The 25,091-nt window shown below is 48.4% G+C and overlaps 1 protein-coding gene across 1 annotated transcript in view; it reads right to left on the reverse strand.

Annotated features, from left to right (window-relative positions):
• Positions 1-25,091, reverse strand: part of LOC144606383 (multidrug and toxin extrusion protein 1-like) — a 51,597-nt gene that overhangs the window by 22,810 nt on the left and 3,696 nt on the right. The window contains exons 2-7 of the mRNA XM_078422415.1: positions 16,426-16,527; positions 14,614-14,682; positions 13,555-13,703; positions 10,367-10,409; positions 7,926-7,970; positions 4,198-4,295 (exon numbers count right to left, since the gene is read on the reverse strand). Coding sequence (XP_078278541.1) covers positions 4,198-4,295; positions 7,926-7,970; positions 10,367-10,409; positions 13,555-13,703; positions 14,614-14,682; positions 16,426-16,527 — 506 coding nt within the window. The remainder of the gene's footprint in view (positions 1-4,197; positions 4,296-7,925; positions 7,971-10,366; positions 10,410-13,554; positions 13,704-14,613; positions 14,683-16,425; positions 16,528-25,091) is intronic.

Consider the following 25,091-nt stretch of genomic DNA (forward strand, 5'->3'; position numbering starts at 1 on the left):
GAGGCCATTTGGCCCTTCGAGCCAGCACCACCATTCAATGTGATCATGGCTGATCATTCTCAATCAGTATCCCGTTCCTGCCTTCTCCCCATACCCCCTGACTCCACTATCCTTAAGAGCTCTATCTAGCTCTCTCTTGAATGCATTCAGGGACTTGGCCTCCACTGCCTTCTGAGGCAGTGAATTCCACAGATTTACAACTCTCTGACCAAAAAAGCTTTTCCTCATCTCCGTTCTAACTGGCCTACCCCTTATTCTTAAACTGTGGCCCCTGGTTCTGGACTTCCCCAACATTGGGAACATGTTTCCTGCCTCTAACGAGTCCAACCCCTTAATAATCTTACATGTTTCGATAAGATCCCCTCTCATCCTTCTAAATTCCAGTGTATACAAGCCTAGCCGCTCCAGTCTTTCAACATATGACAGTCCCGCCATTCCGGGAATTAACCTAGTAAACCTACGCTGCACACCCTCAATAGCAAGAATATCTTTCCTCAAATTTGGAGACCAAAACTGCACACAGTACTCCAGGTGCGGTCTCAGTAGGGCCCTGTACAACTGCAGAAGGACCTCTTTGCTCCTATACTCAACTCCCCTTGAAAGATTCACGGGAGTTGAAGGTACAATTAATTAAGATCTGAGATGTAAGATCATTAGAGTAAAATTCTAGCAGAATGCACTTTATTATAGTTTGTAGCATTTCCTACTGTGTACCCTGATATCAGATGATCATTTTTACCCTTCTTTCTAATATGTCATATTGTCCGTGGTGTTTTACATTGGTTGTTGTGATGTTTAGTTTACATCGACTTTTAACAGACTGGATAAGGGGAAAGTGAGGGGAGGGGGGGTACAGCGAGTTGAGGTTTGGACTGATGGGTAGGATAGACGTCAGGAGCTAAAGGTGTAGGAAAGAACTGCAGATGCTGGTTTAAATCGAAGGTAGACACAAAATGCTGGAGTAACTCAGCGGGTCAGGCAGCATCTCTGGAGAGAAGGAATGGGTGACGTTTCTGGTCGAGACCCTCGACTGAAGAAGGGTCTTGACCTGAAATGTCACCCATGCCTTCTCTCCAGAGATGCTGCCTGTCCCGCTGAGTTACTCCAGCATTTGGTGCCTGCCTTCAGGAGCTAAATGCCTCCCACCTGCCTCCGCCGGGCAACTTGGGACATCTTTTCAACGGGGCGAGGGGGAGAAATAAAAGACTAAAACAAAAGTGATGTGCGGGATGGTTACATCAGAGTCCATCATTCATCCAGACTCCCCCACCATTAACTCCATCTGCACTTCATGCTGCCTCGAAGATGCAGCCAACATAAACTGGGACCTTTCCCACCCACGGCCATTCCCTCCTCCCTGCTCCTGTCGGGCAGAAGATGCAGAAGCTCAAAACCGCGTACCATCATATGGAAAGGAAAGGTTCATAAGCTCACAAGTGATAGGAACAGAAGGTGGCCATTCGGCCCATCAAGTCTACTCCACCATTCAATCAGGGCTGATCTATTTCTCCCTCCTAACCCCATTCTCCTGCCTTCTCCCCATAACCCCTGACACCCGTACTAATCAAGAATCTATCTGTCTCTGCCATAAAACTATCCATTGACGTCCTCCACAGCCTTCTGTGGCAATAAATTCCATTCATTCAAAGGAATGTGAACACAACACAGGCAAAAAAGGCTAATGTTGATGGGGCATCTTGGTTGGCATGAATGAGCTGGGCCGGAGGTCCTGTTTCCATGCTCTACGACTCGAAGATTCATGGAGTTTCTTCCCTGCTGTTATCAGACTACTGAATGGTCCTCCCATACACTAACTAAACACAATCTTCCAACCTACCTCTTTGGTACCCTTGAACTTTTTCTCGGTAACTCTAGCGCGACGGTGCTGCACCACAGTATTCTGTTCTCTGGTAATTTTTTCCCTTCTCACGGCCTGTTGTACTTGCATATGATTGCACTCACCTCTGCGCTGCATCTAGGTACCGGCGGCAACAATGAGCCAGCGTTTATTATTGAGGAGGTCGGGCAGCCGCGGTCGAGGGCGATGGAGGTTGAGGATGAGGCCAGGTGGAGGAAGGGGCCGGCGGTCGAGGACAGGTTGACGGAGGGTGCGGAGGTTGGACGCCCCCCAAACCCCCCCTCCACCAAGAACAAGGGGGGAGGGGAGTGGGGGGGGGGGGGGCTGCAGTGAACAAAGGGGGACCCAGCGTGGTGGGGGGGGGGGGGGGGGGTGCCGAGAACAGTGGGGGACCGTTGGGGACTAAATGGAATACTTGGCAACTTTGTCGGCGCCCTTCATGTGTCTCTTGAAGACAGAAGCAAGGGAATTTATTATGGGGAACAAAGAAATGGCAGACGAGTTAAACCGTTACTTTGGATCTGTCTTCACTGAGGAAGATACACACAATCTCCCAAATGTTCTAGGGGCCGGAGAACCTAGGGTGATGGAGGAACTGAAGGAAATCCACATTAGGCAGGAAATGGTTTTGGGTAGACTGATGGGACTGAAGGCTGATAAATCCCCAGGGCCTGATGGTCTGCATCCCAGGGTACTTAAGGAGGTGGCTCTAGAAATAGTGGAAGCATTGGAGATCATTTTTCAATGTTCTATAGATTCAGGATCAGTTCCTGTGGAATGGAGGATAGCAAATGTTATCCCACTTTTTAAGAAAGGAGGGAGAGAGAAAACGGGTAATTATAGACCAGTTAGTCTGACATCAGTGGTGGGGAAGATGCTGGAGTCAATTATAAAAGACGAAATTGCTGAGCATTTGGATAGCAGTAACAGGATCATTCCGAGTCAGCATGGATTTACGAAGGGGAAATCATGCTTGACAAATCTACTGGAATTTTTTGAGGATGTAACTAGGAAAATTGACAGGGGAGAGTCAGTGGATGTGGTGCACCTCGACTTTCAGAAAGCCTTCGACAAGGTCCCACATAGGAGATTAGTGGGCAAAATTAGGGCACATGGTATTGGGGGTAGGGTACTGACATGGATAGAAAATTGGTTGACAGACAGAAAGCAAAGAGTGGGGATAAATGGGTCCCTTTCGGAATGGCAGGCAGTGACCAGTGGGGTACCGCAAGGTTTGGTGCTGGGACCCCAGCTATTTACGATATACATTAATGACTTAGACGAAGGGATTAAAAGTACCATTAGCAAATTTGCAGATGATACTAAGCTGGGGGGTAGTGTGAATTGTGAGGAAGATGCAATAAGGCTGCAGGGTGACTTGGACAGGTTGTGTGAGTGGGCGGATACATGGCAGATGCAGTTTAATGTAGATAAGTGTGAGGTTATTCACTTTGGAAGTAAGAATAGAAAGGCAGATTATTATCTGAATGGTGTCAAGTTAGGAGGAGGGGGAGTTCAACGAGATCTGGGTGTCCTAGTGCATCAGTCAATGAAAGGAAGCATGCAGGTACAGCAGGCAGTGAAGAAAGCCAATGGAATGTTGGCCTTCATAACAAGAGGAGTTGAGTATAGGAGCAAAGAGGTCCTTCTACAGTTGTACCGGGACCTGGTGAGACCGCACCTGGAGTACTGTGTGCAGTTTTGGTCTCCAAATTTGAGGAAGGATATTCTTGCTATGGAGGGTGTGCAGCGTAGGTTCACTAGGTTAATTCCCGGAATGGCGGGACTGTCGTATGTTGAAAGGCTGGAGCGATTGGGCTTGTATACACTGGAATTTAGAAGGATGAGGGGGGATCTTATTGAAACATATAAGATAATTAGGGGATTGGACACATTAGAGGCAGGAAACATGTTCCCAATGTTGGGGGAGTCCAGAACAAGGGGCCACAGTTTAAGAATAAGGGGTAGGCCATTTAGAACGGAGATGAGGAAGAACTTTTTCAGTCAGAGAGTGGTGAAGGTGTGGAATTCTCTGCCTCAGAAGGCAGTGGAGGCCAGTTCGTTGGATGCTTTCAAGAGAGAGCTGGATAGAGCTCTTAAGGATAGCGGAGTGAGGGGGTATGGGGAAAAGGCAGGAACGGGGTACTGATTGAGAGTGATCAGCCATGATCGCATTGAATGGCGGTGCGTACAGGCTCGAAGGGCTGAATGGCCTACTCCTGCACCTATTGTCTATTGTCTGTGCATACCGTGGGAATGCAAAACAACTGTGACATGTGAAGAATCGTTCATTCATTTAGCGGCGCACCTGGACATGAAAGGGGAGCGAGGGTACTCACGGCACGCCCAGCGTCAGCACGTAGAGGAGGAGGTAGTTCACCACCGCGTTGAAGATGTTGGCCGCGAGACCCGTGAGGACTTGTGGCAGAGTGATCCCCTACGGGGCGAAGAAAAGGAAGCCATTTCTCCTTGCTGCCCCTGTTCACCTTATCCCACAGCCCTTGACCAGGATGTTTAGTTGAGTTGAGCTGAGTTTAGTTAAGTTTAGAGATACAGCGCAGAAACAGGCCCTTCGGCCCACCGAGTCTGCGCCGACCAGCGACCATCCCATTCACTAGCACTATCCTACACACACTAGGGATGATTTACACGGGCGGCACGGCGGCGCAGCGGTAGAGTTGCTGCCTTACAGCGAATGCAGCGCCGGAGACTCCGGTTCCATCCTGACTACGGGCGCCGTCTGCACGGAGTTTGTACGTTCTCCCCGTGACCTGCGTGGGTTTTCTCCGAGATCTTCGGTTTCCTCCCACACTCCAAAGACGTACAGGAATGTAGGTTAATTGGCTGGGCAAATGTAAAAATTGTCCCTAGTGGGGTGTAGGATAGTGTTAGTGTGCGGGGATCGCTGGGCGGCGCGGACCCGGTGGGCCGAAGGGCCTGTTTCTGCGCTATATCTCTAAATCTAAAATCTACACGTACACCAAGCCAATTCACCTACAAACCAGGAGTGTGGGAGGAAACCGAAGATCTCGGAGAAAACCTACATGGTCATGGGGAGAACGTATAAACTCCATACAGACGGCACCCGTAGACAGGTTCGAACACGGGACAAATCACCACTCGTTCTGTCCAACGCACTAGGGACAATTTACAGAAGCCAACCAACCTACAAACCTGAACTTTTTCGGAATGTGGGAGCAAACCAGAGCACCCGGAGAAAACCCACGAGGTCACTGGGAGAAGGTGCAAACTCCACACACAGACAGCAGCCGCAGACAGGATCAAACCCAGGTCTCTGGCGCTGTAAGGAAGCACCTCTGCTGCTACGCCACCGTGCCGTCCCGCGGATGTGATGTGGTGGGACGGTGAGTTGATCTTCGGGGCGGGGGGGGGAGGAGGGGGAGGAGAGGGAGGTGGTGAGGGAGCAGAGACGACAGAGGCACAAGGACCAGGATGTTGTGGTCATGGTGTGCATCATGCAGCCTCCCTCCCCTTCATCAAACAGGGTGACAATGTCCTTGACCTGATTCCTTAGGGGGAATCGAGACATTGGGAGACCTTATTGACATTCCTCTGAAGCATGGACTGTTCATGATTCAACTGAATGGGAGAACAGGATTGATCAATAGTCAATAGTCGTTTATGCCCTGACTGGTCTCCTCTTGGCCACTTTTACTGTGGAAAAAGGCTGACGTTGGGTCAACTGGAATTATATTGCAAGGCCAGCAGCACAATCAAGGACAAGTCGCACCCCGGCCACTCCCTCTTCTCCGCTCTCCCATTAGGCAAGAGGTACAGAAGTGTGAAAACGCACACCTCCAGATTCAGGGACACAAAATGCTGGAATATCTCAGCGGGACAAGCAGCATCTCTGGAGAGAAGGAATTCCTTCTCTCCGGAGATACTGCCTGTCCCGATGAGTTACTTCAGCATTTTATGTCTCCCTTCGATTTAAACCACCAGCATCTGCGGTTCTTTCCTGTCCACAGAAGAGTGATGCTTGTAATGGGAAGGAACTGCAGATGCTGATTTACACCGAATCTCACTAGATTTCTCGCAGCTGCCAGCCTTCAGACGTGCAACTATCACCTCGGCAGCTGGCCCTGAACACACACGTGGGTAGCTTACACCCCAGCGGTACGAATATTGTCTTCTCTAACCTCACAGCACCAGTGACCTGAGTTTGATCCTAACCTCGGGCGCTGTCTGTGTGGAGTTTGCACGTTCTCCCCGTGACCGTGTGGGTATCCTCAGGGTGCTCCGGTTTCCTCCCACATCCCAAAGACGTGCGGGTTTGTAGGTTAATTGACTTCGGGAAATTGCCCTTTTAGATTTAGATTTAGAGATACAGCGCAGAAACAGGCCCTTCGGCCCACCGGGTCCGTGCCGCCCAGCGATCCCCGCACACTAACACTATCCTACACCCACTAGGGACAATTTTTACATTTGCCCAGCCAATTAACCTACATACCTGTACGTCTTTGGAGTGTGGGAGGAAACCGAAGATCTCGGAGAAAACCCACGCAGGTCACGGGGAGAACGTACAAACTCCGTACAGACGGCGCCCGTAGTCGGGATCGAACCTGAGTCTCCGGCGCTGCATTCGCTGTAAGGCAGCAACTCTACCGCTGCGCCACCGTGCCGCCCGCCCGTTTTGCGTAGGAAGTGGATGCGAAAGTGGGATAACATGGAACTAGTGTGAACGGGTGGTCGGCGTGGCCTGTGTGGGCTGAAGGGCCTGTCTCCACACTGCATCTTTCAATCATACGATCAATCATTCATTAAGAACAATTAATCATTAACGATCAAAGAGCAAAATACTGCAGGTGCTGGGAATCTGAAATTATAAGCCGGAAATATCTAGGAATACTCAACAGGTCAGGCGGCATCTCCAGAGAGAGAAACGATGTTAATGTTGGAAATCAAACATGCCTTCAGTTGCAGAGAAGGGGAATGGGTGTAGAGAAGAGAGGTAATGTCTGGGATAAGATGGAACCCGAGAGAGGGGTGACTGAGAATATGCACATGGCAGCTATCAGATACCCATTCTTTCCAGTTTGTATCTTACCTAGCCAGAACTGCTTGCATGTCAAAATATGACATACATGTTCCCAATGTTGGGAGATTCCAGAACCAGGGGCCACAGTTTAAGAATAAGGGGTAGGCCATTTAGAACGGAGATGAGGAACAACTTTTTCACTCAGAGAGTTGTAAATCTGTGGAATTCTCTGCCTCAGAAGGCAGTGGAGGCCAATTCTCTGAATGCATTCAAGAGAGAGCTAGATAGAGCTCTTAAGGATAGCGGAGTCAGGGGGTATGGGGAGAAGGCAGGAACGGGGTACTGATTGTGAATGATCAGCCATTATCACATTGAATGGCGGTGCTGGCTCGAGGGGCCGAATGGCCTCCTCCTGCACCTATTGTCTATTGTCTATTGTAAACGTCTTTCTCTTCTGCTGCCACTACCTGTGTTTGACCATCCTTTACTGACCTCTCTCAGCCGGCACCACCATAACCTATGTCATTTAGCCCCTCTTCCCCATCATTGTCTCCCCTCACAGTGGCGCAGCGGTAGAGTTGCTGCCTTACAGCGCCAGAGACCCAGGTTCGATCCTGACTACGGGTGCTGTCTGTACGGAGTTTGCACGTTCTCCCTGTGACTGTGTGGGTTTTCTCTGGGTGCTCCGGATTCCCTCCCACACTCCAAAGACGTGTAGATTTGTAGGTTAATTGACTTGCCATTAAAAGAATTGTCCTTCACGTGTGTAGGGTCGTGTTAATGTGCAGGGATTGCTGTTTGGTGCAGACTCGGTGGGCCGAAGGGCCTGTATCTCTAATCTAAACTAAATAAACTAAACTAAACTCCCCACTCCTCTCCCTTCTCTGAAACGTCTAACATGTCGAGTTCTAAATTTCCCTGGTTCGAATGAAAGGTCGTCGACCTGAATCGTTGTTTCTCTCTCCACGGATGCTGCCTGACCTGCTGAGTGTTCCCAGCGTCTGCTTCTCAATTGCAGCCGGCGGCCACATTTGCCAAGCTACCTGCTGGCGTCATGGGTGACGGTACCTGATTCTGAAGGTATCGGATCTCCAACTGATACAGAAATGCCGCCTGTGGAAAGAAAAAGAGGGAGAAGTTAGGATGGTGGACCAAAGAACGATCTGTGTCGAGGTAGAAATCAAGGACGAGTCGCACCCCGGCCACTCCCTCTTCTCCCCTCTCCCATTGGGCAAAAGGTATAGAAGTGTGGAAACGCACACCTCCAGATTCAGGGACAGTTTCTTCCCAGCTGTTATCAGGCAACTGAATCATCCTACCACAACCAGAGAGCAGTGCTGAACTACCATCTATCTCACTGACGACCCTCGCACTATCTTTAATTGGGCTTTAACTGGTGTTATCTTGCACTAAACGCCATCCCTTATCATGTATCTATGTATCATGTATCCTCGGTGGTGCAGCGGTAGAGTTGCTGCTTTACAGCGAATGCAGCGCCGGAGACTCAGGTTCGATCCTGACTACGGGTGCTGCACTGTAAGGAGTTTGTACGTTCTCCCCGTGACCTGCGTGGGTTTTCTCCGAGATCTTCGGTTTCCTCCCACACTCCAAAGACGTACAGGTATGTAGGTTAATTGGCTGGGTAAATGTAAAAATTGTCCCTAAATTGTGTAGGATAGTGTTAATGTACAGGGATCGCTGGGCGGCATGGACTTGGAGGGCCGAAAAGGCCTGTTTCCGGCTGTATTATATATGATATGATATGATATGATGATATGTATCAACTGTGAACAGCTTGATTGTAATAATCATGTATTGTCTTTCCACTGATTAGAAAGGATGCAACAAAAGCTTTTCACTGTACCTCGGTACATGTGACAATAAACTAAATTAAAACTAAACTAAACTAAATTAAGTCAAGGTTTTTTATTTTTATTTTTTTTAATTTAAAAAAAAAGTAAAATTATTATTATTATTATTATTATTATTATTATTATTATTATTATTATTATTATTATTATTATTATTATTATTATTATTATTATTATTATTATTATTATTATTATTATTATTTTTATTATTTTTTAATTTTTTTTTTTTTTAAATGAAGTCAAGGTCACACTTTGCTTCACTGCTGGAGTCTGACCTGCACACTCCCTCTCATCCACCATGCTTCAAACAGCACCTTGCCTCGAGAAGTCAATCTGGTTAGCTTCCACATTGGAGGAAGGGTCCCTACCCAAAACGTCGCCAGTCCATTCCATCCCCAGATGCTGCGCCTGGCCCACTGAATTCCTCCAGCACTTTGTGTTTTTCTCAAGATTCCAGCATCTGCAGTTCCTTGTGAGCTTCCGGTATGAAGCCCTGGAAGACACAGAATCTGACTCGGGATGAATCTCTCAAATTTACGTTACTACTCGCCTCCTCCCTTCTCCCGTCTTCTCTCCTACCACCTCTCTCTTTCCCCACTTCCATCTGGTCCCACACCTATTTCTTCCCTCCCCTTCCCCTTCCACCTACATGTGTGTAAAATCACGAGAGGAATAGATCGGGGAGATGCACAGAGTCTCTTGCCCAGAGTGGGTGAATCGAGGACCAGAGGATATTGGTTTAAGGTGAAGGGGAAAAGATTTAATAGGAATCCGAGGGGTAACATTTTCACACAAAGGGTGGTGGGTGTATGGAACAAGCTGCCAGGGGAGGTAGGTGAGGCAGGGACCATCCCAACATTTAAGAAATAGTTAGACAGGTACTTAGACAGGACAGGTTTGAAGGAATATGGACCAAACGCGGGCAGGTGGGACTAGTGTAACTGGGACATGTTGGGCGGTGTGGGCAAGTTGGGCCGAAGGGCCTGTATCCACACTGTATCACTCTATGAAGGGCCTGTTTCCACACTGTATCACTCTATGAAGGGCCTGTTTCCACACTGTATCACTCTATGAAGAGCATGTCTCCACACTGTATCACTCTATGAAGGGCCTGTTTCCACACTGTATCACTCTATGACTATGACTCTCTTCCTTCCTCCAGCTTCACAATTCGCAACACTTCAATCCTTTTGTCTCGTACCTTCTGTTTTTTTCATCTCTGGTCTTTGTTCACGATCTGCACCATCAAAAACTGTCCTCACCTGCATTAGCTGCCATTAACTACCCCTCCTCTTTTCCAGCTTCCTCGCCATTGGCCCATCAAGTCTACTCCGCCATGCAATCATGGCTGGTCTATCTCCCCCTCCTAACCCCATTCTCCTGCCTGCTCCCCATAACCCCCGACACCCGTACTAATCAAGAATCTATCTATCTCTGCCTTAAATATTTCCACTCTCTTTGCCTCCACATCCTTCTGTGGCAAAGAATTTCCACAGATTCACCACTGAGAAAGACATTTCTCCTCATCTCCTTCCTAAAAGAACATCTTTTAATCCTGAGTTTGATGTTCAAGTTCTATGTTCTATGTTTGTTCTGTGAGTAGCTTGCTAACAAATTAGATGCAATTGGCATACTTACAGGAAGACCAGGAATAAATATCCACACGTACAGCTGAGCTACCCTGGAAAGAAAAACAACAGTAAGAACCAAGTAACTGGGTGGGCCCCAGCATGGGCATTGAGTTTGTACACAGGCAGAGTCTGTGCAACTGAGAGAGTTTGCAGTTTGCAGTTGGGCGAGGTGCAGAGAAAAGCTTTTTGTTTATATTTAAAATGTAAAAAAAGACTATTGGCATGATAAGATACATCATTATATTGCCAAAGTATGGACACATGTTGGTCATTCACTGTCTCTCAGGTTGTGGCATGCTGTTACGTATTGTGCGCCAAGATGTGCCATATTTCCTTCGCCAAGGATTATTCTTAGTTTTGATATATCGTCTAGTTCTTTAAAATCTGTGGCCGCCAGACTGAGATTTTCAAAATATATTTTCCTTATTTTATCGATTTTCTTACATTTTAAGAGGAAGTGCACCTCTGTTTCAACCTCATCTGTCAAACGGTGACCGCATATTCTATTTTCTCTTGGTTGCCAAGATCTCTTCTGTCTTCCTTTTTCAACTGCCAAATGGTGGTCACTTAACCTGTACTTGGTGAGGGTCTGTCTCTGCTTTATGTCTCTAACAGTTGAGAGATAGTCTGCCAATTTATAAGCTCTTTTTAGGGCACGGTAGCACTCTAGTCTGCTTTGGCTTTTAGTTACTTTATCCCAATGTTCCAAATAGATTTCTTTGCATTGTTTAATAACTTTGGTTCACTCTAATTGGTGATTGGAAAGCAGTGTTGATCTGAGACTGGTCAAGGTTTAACTGAGTAGGGGTACTCAGTTGCGTGTGATCCAGTCAGCGGAAAGACAATACGCGATTACAATCGAGCCATTTACAGTGTATAGATACATGATAAGGGAATAATGTTTAGTGCGAGGTAAAGCCATCAAGGATAGTCCGAGCGTCACCAATGAGGTAGATGGTAGTTCAGGATCACAAATCCAAGCGCACACATGAATCATAATTGGCAAATAAATAAATTATTCCCATTTCCGGAGTGTGTTATTTGAAAGTACATCCGGAGATACTTCTAGTAAAACCTGAACAGGAGCCAAAACCAACAGCTGCTTCTCAGCTCCTTAAGGGCATTGAATGCCGGTCGAGTTCACGGAGTTCAGTTTGCAGCCGCTGCTGTCAGTCCAGCACTCTGTGCTTGACGGAGTACATTCTGATCTCAGCCAGCCGCAGAAGATTCCAGGTCAGGAGAAAGCCCTGACTGCTGCTTGCCCCCCGAACAGACGGTTAACGAGAAACGTGTTACTGACTGTATCGGTTGATTGAAAAATGCAGTGTGGAAACAGGCCCTCCGACCCACCGAGTCCACGCCGAGTCCACGCCGAGTCCACGCCGAGCCCACGCCGAGCCCACGCCGAGTCCACGCCGAGTCCACGCCGAGTCCACGCCGAGTCCACGCCGACCACCGACCACACTAGTTCTCCATGTCATCCTATTTTCCCACCCACTCCCGACAGGCCAGGAGCAATTTACAGAGGGCCAATTAGCCTACAAACACGCACGTCTTTGGCACTTGGGAGGAAGCCCACACAGTCACAGGGAGAACGTGCAAACTCCACACAGACAGGGCCCCAGGTCTGTGTCGAACCTGGTGTCTCTGGCGCTGTGAAGCGGCGGCTCTAGCAGCCTTTGTGCAGAGATGTGAAGGGCATTGTTGGCAAGGGTTGACCGCTGTGACTCTCCCAGAGGCAGAGGGGCCTATACGTCACCCATTCCTTCTATCCAGGGACGCTGCCAGCATGTTGTGTCTATTTCAGTGTAAACCAGCATCTGCAGTTCCTTCCTGCACATAAAGCATTATCATTGTACAAGTAACAACTGCGGTTGCTGGTAAATACACGAAAGGGCACAAAGTGCTGGAGTAACTCAGCGGGTCAGGCAGCATCTCTGGAGAATGTGGATAGGTGACGTTTCGGGTTGGGACCCCTCGTCAGCCTCTCGCTCCGGAATCCAGGTAAGTTGGCGGCCGGGGTAGAGGCGAGGATCGGCGGAGTCGATGGTCGCGGCCGCAGTGATGGTAAGGGTTGGCAGCGGCAGTGGTGGTGGCAGTAGGTATGGCCTGGTGGCTGCCAGGGGTAGGGTGGGCAGCCGGGGCTGGTAGTGCAGGTAGGCGGTGTGGGCCAAGGGTGGGCAGGCAGGGCTGGTAGTGCTTGGTAGGTGGTGTGGGCTAGAGGTGGGGTGGGCAGCCAGGGCTGGTAATGCAGATAGGTGGTGTGGGCCTGGGGTGGTGTGAGCAGCCGGGGCTGGTGGTGCAGGTAGGCGGTGTGGGCAGGCAGGGCTGGTAGTGCAGGTAGGTGGTGTAGGCCTGGGGTGGGGTAGGCAGACAGGGCTGGTAGTGCAGGTAGGGGGCGGTGTGGGCCTGGGGTGGTGTGGGCAGCCGGGGCTGGTGGTGCAGGTAGGTGGTGTGAGCCTGGGGTGGTGTGGGCAGCCGGGGCTGGTGGTGCAGGTAGGTGGTGTGAGCCTGGGGTGGTGTGGGCAGCCGGGGCTGGTGGTGCAGGTAGGTGGTGTGAGCCTGGGGTGGGGTAGGCAGACAGGGCTGGTGGTGCAGGTAGGTGGTGTGAGCCTGGGGTGGTGTGGGCAGCCGGGGCTGGTGGTGCAGGTAGGTGGTGTGAGCCTGGGGTGGGGTAGGCAGACAGGACTGGTAGTGCAGGTAGGGGACGGTGTGGGCCTGGGATGGTGTGGGCAGCCGGGGCTGGTGGTGCAGGTAGGTGGTGTGGGCCAAGGGTGGGCAGCCGGGGCTGGTAGTGTCCTGTAGGTGATGTGGACTAGGGGTGGTGTGGGCAGCCGGGGCTGGTAGTGCAGGTAGGGGGCGTTGTGGGCCAAGGGTGGCATGGGCAGCCGTCGATAGGCCCGTCCACTATAACCAGATCCTTTATAGAGAGGTCCATTAAAACGAGTGTTTACTATCCACATAATGGATTGTGCCTTCTGTTATTTCATGGACCTCCACTGCTGGCGAAGACAGAGCCAAAGAGCACTTCATTTCCACAGAGCTTATGGTGGGTACCAAAGAAAGCACGGGTGATGTTCCTTCTCTCCAGAGATGCTGCCTGTCCCGCTGAGTTACTCCAGCATTTTGCCTCTATCTTTGGATTAAACCAGCATGTGCAGTTCCTTCCTACACGTAACAAAGAAAGCTCCTTACTTGGCCACCTCGGGAGACTGTTTAATAGCCAGCAGGATGTGCTCGGTGTTAATTAACAGGGCCCAACAGGGGAAGCAGAATATCATCAGGATGAGGATTGCCCTTTGGAGAATCACCCCAATTCTCTTCAGATTTCTGCTACCAAATGTCTGTAAAATCAGAGGAAAAATTCGTTAAAAATCAGACAGCGAAAAGACTGTAACGTGAATTACAATCAAGCCGTCCACAGTGTACAGAAGCAGGATAAAGGGTAGAACATTTAGTGCAAGATAAAGTTGAGTAAAGTCCGATTAAAGGTAGTTGGAAGGTCTCCAATGAGATATTTGGGAGGCCAGGACCACTCTCTACAGGATGGTTCAGTGGTCGGGCAATGACTGGGAAGAAACCGCCCTTGAATCTGAAGATCGACCCGAAACACTGGAGTGGCTCAGCGGGTCAGGCAACATCTCTGGAGAAAAGGAATAGGTGATGTTTCGTGTCGAGACCCTTCTTCAGACTCCAGAATCTACAGGTGTGCGTTTTCAAGCTTCTTGCCTGATGGGAGAGGGGAGAAGAGGGAGTGACCGGGGTGAGATTGGTCCTTGATTATGCTGGAGGCCCTGCTGTGGCAGCGTGAGGTGTAGATGGAGTCAATGGAAGGGAGGTTGGTTTGGGTGATGAACTGGTCCACCCCATTTCTCTGAGATTAAAAGGGCTCCTCTTTAACTACAAAGACATGGAGGCAGCACCATGGCACAGCGGTAGAGCTTCTGCCTTACGGCGCCAGAGACCCAGGTTCGATCCTGAATACGGCTGCTGTCTGTGCGGAGTTTGTCCGTTCTCCCCGTGACCTGCGTGGGTTTTCTCCATGATGTTCGGTTTCCTCCCACGCTCCAAAGACGTACCGATTTGTAGGTTAATTGGGCTTGGTATAAATGTAAATTGTCCCCTAGTGTGTGCAGGATTAGTGTAAATGTGCGGGGATCGCTGGTCGACGCGGACTCGGTGGGCCGAATGGCCTGTTTCGGCGCTGTAACTCCAAACTAAACTAAACTAAGCTTGGGGTGTGTCTATACTTACCTGGGATATGAGCGTATCACAGGCGGAGGCCAATCCAGCACCCACGGAGATACCCGACACATTAATCACCTGTGCACAGGTAACAAAAGGCAAAGAAAATGGGTTGAACAATTCAATTGTAAATGACAGCACAAAGTCAATGGCAACTCCGAATTGTGGTCAATTGCTCTTCCATTCCCGAGATGTGGGCATCATCGGCAGGGGTGGGGAAAGGGATTACATTTGCGTTGTTAATGAATCATCAAGCAAAGGCCTAGAATAATGTTCACGGGTCAGAAGTTCAAATCCCACCATGGCAACTGGGAAAAACAGATGTAGCAAATTAAACAGAGGTACTAGAAATTGCAAATGATGGCTTACAAAATAAGACACAAAATGTTGGAGTAACTTAGGGTGTCAGGCAGCAACTCCGGAGAACATGGACAGGTGATGTTTCGGGTCGGGATCTTTCTTCAAGCTCCTAAGAAGGGACCCAAGCTGAAACATCACCGATACAATGGTCTCCAGAATTGCAGCCTGACACCCTGAGTTACTCCAGCACATTGTGTCTTTTGTTGTACTGATTGAGAATGATCAGCCATGATCACATTGAATGGCGGTGCTGGCTCGAAGGGCCGAATGGCCTCCTCCTGCACCTATTGCCTATTGTCTATTGCCACGCGTTTTTGTGTCAATCCTTAGCTTTCCAGCACTTTGGGTCTATCGTTTAGCTAATTATATTGGGCGGCACGGTGGCGCAGCGGTAGAGTTGCTGCCTCACAGCGCCAGAGACCCTGGTTCGATCCCGACTACGGGTGCCGTCTGTACGGAGTTTGTACGTTCTCCCCGTGACCTGCGTGGGTTTTCTCCGAGATCTTCGATTTCCTCCCCACACTCCAAAGTTTGTAGGTTAATTGGCTTGGTACAAATGTAAATTGTCCCTGGTGTGTGTAGGACTAGTGTTAGTGTGTGGGGATCGCTGGTCGGCACGGACTGGGTGGGCCGCAGGGCCTGTTTCCACCCTGTATCTCTAAACTAAACTAAAACAATATAATCTAGTCTCAGTAACAATGATAACTGCAATGTCATAAAATTCCATCTGGTTCATGAGGTGGTGAAAGAGGCACATTAATCAATGTTTAATATTGAAGAAGTTTTTTTCTCGGTTGCAGTGGGTTCTAGACACTTCCAAGAGTTAGTAATATAGGTGTGGGATTAAACGTCAGTGATCATTTACTTTTTCTCTTTTCCTTTATTGTTCTCTCTCTTGACCTGGTGCCCCAGCCCTGATGTGAAAGATGAGAATGGGCAGGTTATTTGACCTGCAAGACTTTTCCAGGACGTTGCCAGGTCTTCAGGGCCTGAGCTATAGGGCTGGGACTATACAGCTCACCCCATCCTGGACAATACAGCTCACCCCCTCCATGACACACTGGCCAACCTGAGGAGCACCTTCAGCAACAGACTGGTCCCACCAAGATGCAGCACAGAACGAACGCCACAGGAGATCCTTCTTCCCTGTGGCTGTCAAACTGTACAACTCCTCCCCCTTCTGTCGTGGGGTAGACTGACCCTGACCCCCCCCCCCCCCCCTTTTCCCAATCTTTGCACATCCCCAATCCTTTCCACTCGTCATTTTAATTTCATGTTTCGTGTAGTTTGTGTTTTATGACTGTTGGCAGATCAATTTCCCTCCTGGGATAAATAGAGTTCTATCGCACAATATATCGTATCGCTCCACGCTGTAAGACTCTGTGACTCTATGCCTGCCTTTACCCTGCCCTGTCGAAGGGTTTGTAGTGATAAATGAAACTGGCGTTTGGATATACGTACTGCTGTAGCAATACACACTGCATCCAGTTGAACTTTCCCCAAATGGCCACAGAATATGGAGCTGACGATCCCGATGAGAAACACCATCAGCTGGGACAGAACCTGCAATAAAAACAGGAAGGGTTATTAATATTATTACAGAATCAATCACTCTTCTTTTGAGGCAGAAACAGAAAGACAGTGGGAATATTGCACGAGAGGGGGAGGGAGGGGGAGATAGGGAGAGAGAGAGAGAGAGAGAGAGAGAGAGAGAGAGAGAGAGAGAGGGAGAGAGAGGGAGAGAGAGAGAGAGAGAGAGAGAGAGAGAGAGAGAGAGAGGGAGAGGGGGAGAGAGGAGAGAGGGAGAGAGGGAAGAGAGGGGGAGAGGGGGTGGAGAGAGGGGGAGAGAGAAAGAGAGGGGGAGAGAGAAAGAGAGGGGGAGAAAGGGGAAATAGAGAGAAAGTATTATCTGACTCAAACTTGACTTGAGGAAGCAAGGAACTGCAGATGCTATTTTACAACAAAGAAAAGGCACAAAGTGCTGGAGTAACTCAGCGGGTCAGGCAGAATCTCTGGAGAACATGGATAGGTGACATTTTGGGTTGGGACCCTTGTTCACTGGGGAAGGGCCTGGACCCGAAGTGTCACTTTTCCATGTTCTCCAGAGATTTTGCCTGACCCGCTAAGTTAATCCAGCACTCTGTACCCTCAACTTGACTAGATTTTGTATTAACCCATACTCTGCCACAGAGTTCCCCAATGCCTCATGTTATATACAGGCTCCATGACAACTTGGTCAGTCCATTGGCAGCTGAAAGGTTAATGTCATAACTTGGGATGCCATATGATCAGTCTCCCGCCACCACTTTACTCTCTGCAAACTGGCTGCTGTATTTCAGACATTATGATAGTCATTGCATAGTCAAGAAGGCACAGCAATGACTCTTCTACCCAAGAACACTGAAGAAGTCTGGTCTACCCCAACAGCTGCTGACGACATTCTACCGCTGCACCATAGAGAGAATCCTAACACATGGCATCCCTGTGCGGTACCTCAGCTGCACGGAGGCAGAGAGGAAAGCTCTTCAGCGGGTAGTCCATAGAGCTCAGAGGACCATCGGAACACAGCTACCAGCCTTGGAGGGCATCTACAACACATGATGCCTCAGAAAAGCCACCAGCATCCACAAAGACTCTTCACGCCCCTGCAACAGTCTGTTCGAACTTCTACCATCGGGCAGACGCTACAAGGCCTTCTACGCCCGCACCTCCAGACTCAGGAACAGTTTCATCCCCAGGGCCATAGCTGCTATGAACCGGTCCTGCTGAGCCGGATGGTCACATCGCACAGTGATCCGGCACAGATCTACTTGCACTTTATTCTGTTTTAAAACTGTTCCAATTTGTTTCATTGGGTTGTTTAAATGAATACTGACTAGCTAATTAAATTATGGCATCGTATGGGAGGCACATTCCCAATCTTGTTGTACCCCTGTACAATGACAATAAAGATATATTGTATTGTATTGTATTTCGCTAGTATCTGTCCCATTGCTTGTATTGTGATGGGCCAGGTCAATGTTATCAAAATGCAGGTCCTCATCTTTAAACCTCTCTTCTCACTTATTCCACCTGCTGCGTCCATCTGCGGCCTTCAGCAATTAAACTCCAGCACTCCAGATCAGCAATTAAACTCCAGCACTCCAGATCAGCAATTAAACTCCAGCTATGCTTAATGTCAGCACTTGCCACCAAAACCCTCCCGCCCCTGGCCCCCCGGTGGGCAAGATGGAGAAGTGTGGGGCATAATGTCCTTCCTTCAAAGCTCCAGACCAAAGATAATAGAGCAGAGCAAGATAGACCACCCGCACTGTATGTTTCTTTTTTTTTTTCCTAATCAGATGTGCAGCACTTTGGTCAACGTGGGTTGTTTTTAAATGTGCTATACAAATAAAATTGACTTGACTTGACTTGACTTGACCCTAAAAACCGCAGCATGTCACGGCGCCATTTTAGTGAGGCAGAAACTTGCAGAAACATTGAAAAAGAAAAATAACAAAAAAATGTGAGTGGATAGATGAGGGCGGCACGGTAGCGCAGCGGTAGAGTTGCTGCTTTACAGCGAATGCAGCGCCGGAGACTCAGGTTCGATCCTGACTACGGGTGCTGCACTGTAAGGAGTTTGTACGTTCTCCCCGTGACCTGCGTGGGTTTTCTCCGAGATCTTCGGTTTCCTCCCACACTCCAAAGACGTACAGGTATGTAGGTTAATTGGCTGGGTAAATGTAAAAATTGTCCCTAGTGGGTGTAGGATAGTGTTAGTGTACGGGGATCGCTGGGCGGCACGGACTTGGTGGGCCGAAAAGGCCTGTTTCCGGCTGTATGTATATGATATGATATGATATGAGATATATTCTGCATTTTAATGGTGTCATCACACATACTGTTCCCCCACAACACTGATTACACTGCGAGAGGCATAGCGAACGGCTGGTTTTGCTTACTAAAATGGCGGGCGTTACACACCTTTGCGTACTACACTTCAGTATAGGCGATTTTAACGGAGTGGTTCATCTTGCTCCTCTGGGATCTTTGCTGCAAACTATGCCTGTTTTTGCCTGTTTATAACGTTGTAAACAACCATCTTACACAAACATAGAACATTACAATACTGCACAGCACAGGAACAAGCCCTTCGGCCCACAATATCTGTGCCAAACATGATGTCGGGTTAAACTAATCTCCTCTACCTGCACATTATCCATATCCTGCCATTCCCTGAATACCCATCTGCCTGCCTCTTAAATCCTCCTATCTTATCTGCCTCCTACACCATCCCTGGCAACACATTCCAGGCACCCACCGTTCTGCCTAAACAACTTTCCCCGCACATCTCACTTCAATTTTGCCCCTCTCATCTTAAACCTGTGGCCTCTAGTCTTCGACATTTCCACCCTGGGGAAAAGGTTCTGACTGTCCACCCTATCTACGCCTCTCGTAATTTTATACACCTCTATCAGGTCCCCCCTCAACCTTGGACATTCCAGTGAAAACAACCCAAGTTCGTCTGACCTCTCCTTGTGGATATTACCCTCTAATCCGGGAATGGAACGGCCTCATCCAGTGATATCCCAGGTAAGTGTGGACAGACCTCGAGCCTCCATGGCTTTGTAATTAAAGAGGAGCCATTTCAATCTCAGAGACATGAGGTAGACCAGACCATCACGCAAACCAACCTCCCTCCCATTGACTTCATCTGCATCTCACGCTGCCTCAGCAAGATCAAGGACCAGTCTCACCCTGGTCATTTCCTCTTCTCCCCTCTCCCATCAGGCTAGAAGCTTCATTCTGGTAAACCTCCTCTGCACCCTCGACAAAGCCTCCATATCCTTCCTGTAATGGGGGTGACCTCATGATGTATTCAAGAGAGAGTCAATGTATTCAAGAGAGAATCAACGTATTCAAGAGAGAGTTCTCTTTTAGGGCTAATGGAATCAAGGGATATGGGGAGAAAGCAGGAACAGGGTACTGATTTTGAATGATCAGGCATGATCATATTGAATGGCGGTGCTGGCTCGAAGGGCAGAATGGCCGACTCCTGCACCTATTTTCTATGTTTCTTTGTTTCTGTGACCTGGACTGCATGCAATACTCCAAATGCGCCTGACCAAAATCCAACAAAGCTGTATTTCATGTATTTCGACTCGTTTCAATGGCATGGTTTTTTATTTCAGTTAAAGAGAAATGTTGCAATATCGTTCCAGTATAACCATACAGTAAAGCTGATCACTTGAGACCCAAACTAAAGGATTTCAAGGAAACGCTGACACTGTGGTACAATATTACAGCTGTCGCATTCTGACAGTGGTGCCGTAGCAAAAGCTTTAAGCTCATCTTTTTTTAGATTACTGACTTCAGAATCCTACAGCCAGACTACCTGGTCGTGTCTCTAAAAGAGTGACTTATTTGCAGAAATTTTTCCTTGAAAACAAGACTTTGGGAGTCAGGACTCGCGGCACCATCTGCCACTCGGCCCATTTGGGTCTGCTAGCCCATTCGATGGGTGGAGAAGGCTCAGTGCATTCCCGTCTAATCCTTTTCATCCCTTGATTCCTTTTGTGCACAGTCGTCTGTCAATGTAGGCCGTGTGTCAATATCTGAGCGTCCATGAACCTCCGTGTGGAGAATCTGAGAGATTCATCTTTCTGGATGGAAACCACATCTGCACAAGACCGTTTAGCTAGAGATACAGTGTGGAAACAGGCCCTTCGGCCCACCGAGACCGTGCCATTCGTCGATCACCCGTTCACACTAGTTCTATGTTATCCCAGTTCTGCATCCGACATGCAAGGGGTAATTTACCGAGGGCAATTGACCTACAAACCTGTACATCTTTGGGATGTAGGGGAAACTGGACCACCCAGAGGAAACCCACGCGGTCACGGGGAGAACGTACATACTTCATAAAGACAGCACCCGTATGCAGGATCAGACCCGGGTCTCTGGTGCTGTAAGGCAGCAAGTCTACCTCTGCGCCACTGTGCTGTATTAGTCAGAAGCGTTTTAAACAAAATTCTTCCGTTGTTGTTAAGAAATTATGACCTTCCCAGCAAGCAATGGCATCCAATTCACTCACAAAACGGGGGAAAGTATTAACACAGCACTTGTAATGCACAAAGAATTTTTTGAGAAAAAGCTCTGAATATTTGAAATATGAGCTTGTTGCTAGCTGTATGAAACAATTCACCTGCGTTAGATATGACAATGCATCTGAAGTTCAACAGCATAAACATCGTCTAACACTGCAGCAACACAAAAGAAACTTGCTGAAGAATCTTACAGGGCAGCCCGGTGGCCCAGCAGTAGAGTTGCAGCCTTACAGCACCAGGGACCCATGTTCGATCCTGACTACCAGAGCTTTCTGTACGGAGTTTGTACGTTCCCCTTGTCATTGTGTGGATTTTCACCGGGTGCTCCGGTTTCCTCCCACACTCCAAAGACATACAGTTTTGTAGGCTAATTGGCTTCGGTTAAAATTGTGAATTGTCCCTAGTGTGTTTAGGATAGCGTTAGTGTGCAGGGAGCTCTGGTCGGCACAGACTCGATGGGCTGAAAGGCCTGTTACCGCGCTGTATCTCTAAACTAAACTAAGCTATCTGTAATGTAAAACATCCGTGCCACGAATTTCATCAATTGGAGTAAATAATTTAAAAACTCAGGTTTGATTTATCTTATGTGTAGGAAAGAACTGCAGGTGCTGCTTTACATCAAATGATGGAGTAACTCAGTGGGACAGGCAGCATCTCTGGAGAGAAGGAATGGGTGACATTTCGGGTCGAGACCCTTCTTCAGACTGATGTCAGGGGAGTGGGCGGTACAGAGATAAAATGCAGTCGGAGACAATAAGACTGGTGGGAGAACTGGGAAGGGGGAGGGGATGGAGAGAGAGGGAAAGCATGGGCTACTTGAAGTTAGAGAAGTCAATGTTCATACCGCTGGGGTGGAAGCTACCCAGCATTTGATTTATCTTATGCAGTTAAGCAACATTTGAGTGAAGCTGTTTTTTTCTCCTCTGTCTGAAGTGGCTGATCCAGTAACCAGAGACTATGATCCAAGATGTGATCAGGTTGTCTTGCTATAACGCAAGCTTCCATAACACAAATGGATGTAACCCGAGTGCTAAACCAGTAAACACTATTTGTATTACACGTGCCAAATTGCTTACAACACAAATTTTGATCGGGAACTTGAGTCATGGAGTCAGAGAGTCATGCAGTGTGGAAACAAGCCCTTCAGCCCAACTTGCCTACATTGGCCAACATGTCCCGGCTACACCAGTCCCTCCTGCCTGCGTTTGGCCCAAATCCTTCCAAGAGGAGTTGAGTATAGGAGCAAAGAGGTCCTTCTACAGTTGTACCGGGCCCTGGTGAGACCGCACCTGGAGTACTGTGTGCAGTTTTGGTCTCCAAATTTGAGGAAGGATATTCTTGCTATGGAGGGCGTGCAGCGTAGGTTCACTAGGTTAATTCCCGGAATGGCGGGACTGTCGTATGTTGAAAGGCTGGAGCGATTGGGCTTGTATACACTGGAATTTAGAAGGATGAGGGGGGATCTTATTGAAACATATAAGATAATTAGGGGATTGGACACTTTAGAGGCAGGAAACATGTTCCCAATGTTGGGGGAGTCCAGAACAAGGGGCCACAGTTTAAGAATAAGGGGTAGGCCATTTAGAACGGAGATGAGGAAGAACTTTTTCAGTCAGAGAGTGGTGAAGGTGTGGAATTCTCTGCCTCAGAAGGCAGTGGAGGCCAGTTCGTTGGATGCTTTCAAGAGAGAGCTGGATAGAGCTCTTAAAGATAGCGGAGTGAGGGGGTATGGGGAGAAGGCAGGAACGGGGTACTGATTGAGAGTGATCAGCCATGATCGCATTGAATGGCGGTGCTGGCTTGAAGGGCTGAATGGCCTACTCCTGCACCTATTGTCTATTGTCTATTGTCTAAACCTGTCCTATCCATGTAGCTGTCCAGCTGATTAAGAATATAAGAAAATAACTGCAGATGCTGGTACAAATCGATTTATTCACAAAATGCTGGAGTAACTCAGCAGGTCAGGCAGCATCTTGGGAGAGAAGGAATGGGTGACGTTTCGGGTCGAGACCCTTCTTCAGACTGATGTCGGGGGTGGGACAAAGGAAGGATATAGGTGGAGACAGGAAGATAGAGGGAGCTCTGGGAAGGAGGAGGGGAAGGGAGGGACAGAGGAGCTATCTGAAGTTGGAGAAGTCGACGTTCATACCACCGGGCTGCAAACTGCCCAGGCGAAATATGAGGTGCTGCTCCTCCAATTTCCGGCGGGCCTCACTATGGCACTGGAGGAGGCCCATGACAGAGAGGTCAGACTGGGAATGGGAGGGGGAGTTAAAGTGCTGGGCCACCGGGAGATCAGTTGCGTTAATTATAGCTGATTAAGAAACTGTTTCTTAAACATTGGGATAGTGCCGGCCTCAACTACCTCCTCTGGCAGCTCGTTCCATACACCCACCACCCTCTGTGTGAAAAAGTTACCCCTCATATTCCTATTAAATCTTTTCCCCTTCACCTTAAACCTATGTCCTCTGGTCCTTGATTCACCTACTCTGGGCAAGAGACTCTGTGCATCTACCTGATCTATTCCGCTCATCCTAATGCATCACAAAAAGGTTACTTTGGAAATAGACAAGCAGGAAAAAAAGCTGCTTTGGTTAAATAAAAATCCAGGGAGACAAACTGGTTCCATGTAAGTTCCCTGCAGTAATCAGACACCATTGTCTCTTAAGATCACAATCTGTCAGTTTTACCACACGTGGCTGTTGAAATTGATAAGCAATCACTTGTATTGTCTCTTATTGATACTGTGTTAAGCATTGTAATATGTAGCCTTTAGTGCTTTAATAAAAAAGTGTGTGTAATAGGTCGCCTAATACCTACCACACACTGGGTCAATTTTTAGTTGAAGTTTTCGTGATACATCGTGGAAACAAGCCCTTCGCTCCATCGAGTCCACACCGATCATTGATCACCCACACACTAGTTCCATGTTATCCCACTTTTGCATCCTGCACACCGGGGGCAATTTACAGGGGGCAATTAAGCCACAAACCTGCACCTCATTGGAATGTGGGAGGAAACCGGAGCACCCGGAGAAAACCCACGCGGTTACAAACTCTGTACAGACAGCACCCGAGGTCAGGATCGAATCCGGGTCTCGGACGCTGTGAGGAGCAAGTCTCCCCCTTTTCCAGCTTTATACTCCCCCCCTCTCTGCAATCAGTCTGAAGTAGGGCCTCGACCTGAAATGCCACCTATCCATGTCCTCCAGGGATGTTGCCTGACCTGCTGAGTTACACCAGCACTTTGTGACCTTTTGCATAAAAGTAATCTGATTGCTATTGAAAGGATCTTTACTTTTGTTGATCCTGTGGGAACAATAGCTTTGTTATTGCTAGTCTGAATGTCTCTAACTCCTAACCCCTTTTCCCCAGTTGTTTTTATGATACGATTTTGTATAATGCGAGCTTTCCTAGGAAGCCAACTATCATATTTTGGTAGAAATGTCTCTACTTTCTATCTTCAGAAAGTGCCTCTGAGTGTGGTTCTTGTGCAGTCGATCTAACTGCAAGATACAACATCCTGTAATTTCATATCGGCTCCAAATCCCACAGAATCTAGCTCTACACAGAGAAGACGGGTAGACTTATTCAATTTTAGTCAAAGTTCCATATTGCACTCAGGTTTCGGCTCATCAGACAGTTATTTTAATATTTACCTAGAAAACAAACACGGACAATTGTTTGCAAAACAAAATTCACGAAACAGGGCGGAACAGTAATAGAGTTGCTGCCTCACAGCGCCAGAAACCTGGATTCAATCCTGACCTCGGGTGCCGTCTGTACGGAGTTTGTACGTTCTCCCCGTGACCTGCGTGGGTTTTCTCCAAGATCTTCGGTTTCCTCCCACACTCCAAAGACGTGCAGGTTTGTAGGTTAATTGACTGGGTAAATGTAAAAATTGTCCCTAGTGTGTGTAGGATAGTGTTAGTGTGCGGGGATCGCTGGGCGGCACGGACTCGGTGGGCCGAAGGGCCTGTTTCCGCGCTGTATCTCTAAATCTAAAATCTAAATCTAAAAAAATCTCAAGACGTGCAGG

The sequence above is a fragment of the Rhinoraja longicauda genome, chromosome 26 (genome assembly GCF_053455715.1).
Source record: "Rhinoraja longicauda isolate Sanriku21f chromosome 26, sRhiLon1.1, whole genome shotgun sequence".
Classification (NCBI taxonomy): domain Eukaryota; kingdom Metazoa; phylum Chordata; class Chondrichthyes; order Rajiformes; family Arhynchobatidae; genus Rhinoraja; species Rhinoraja longicauda.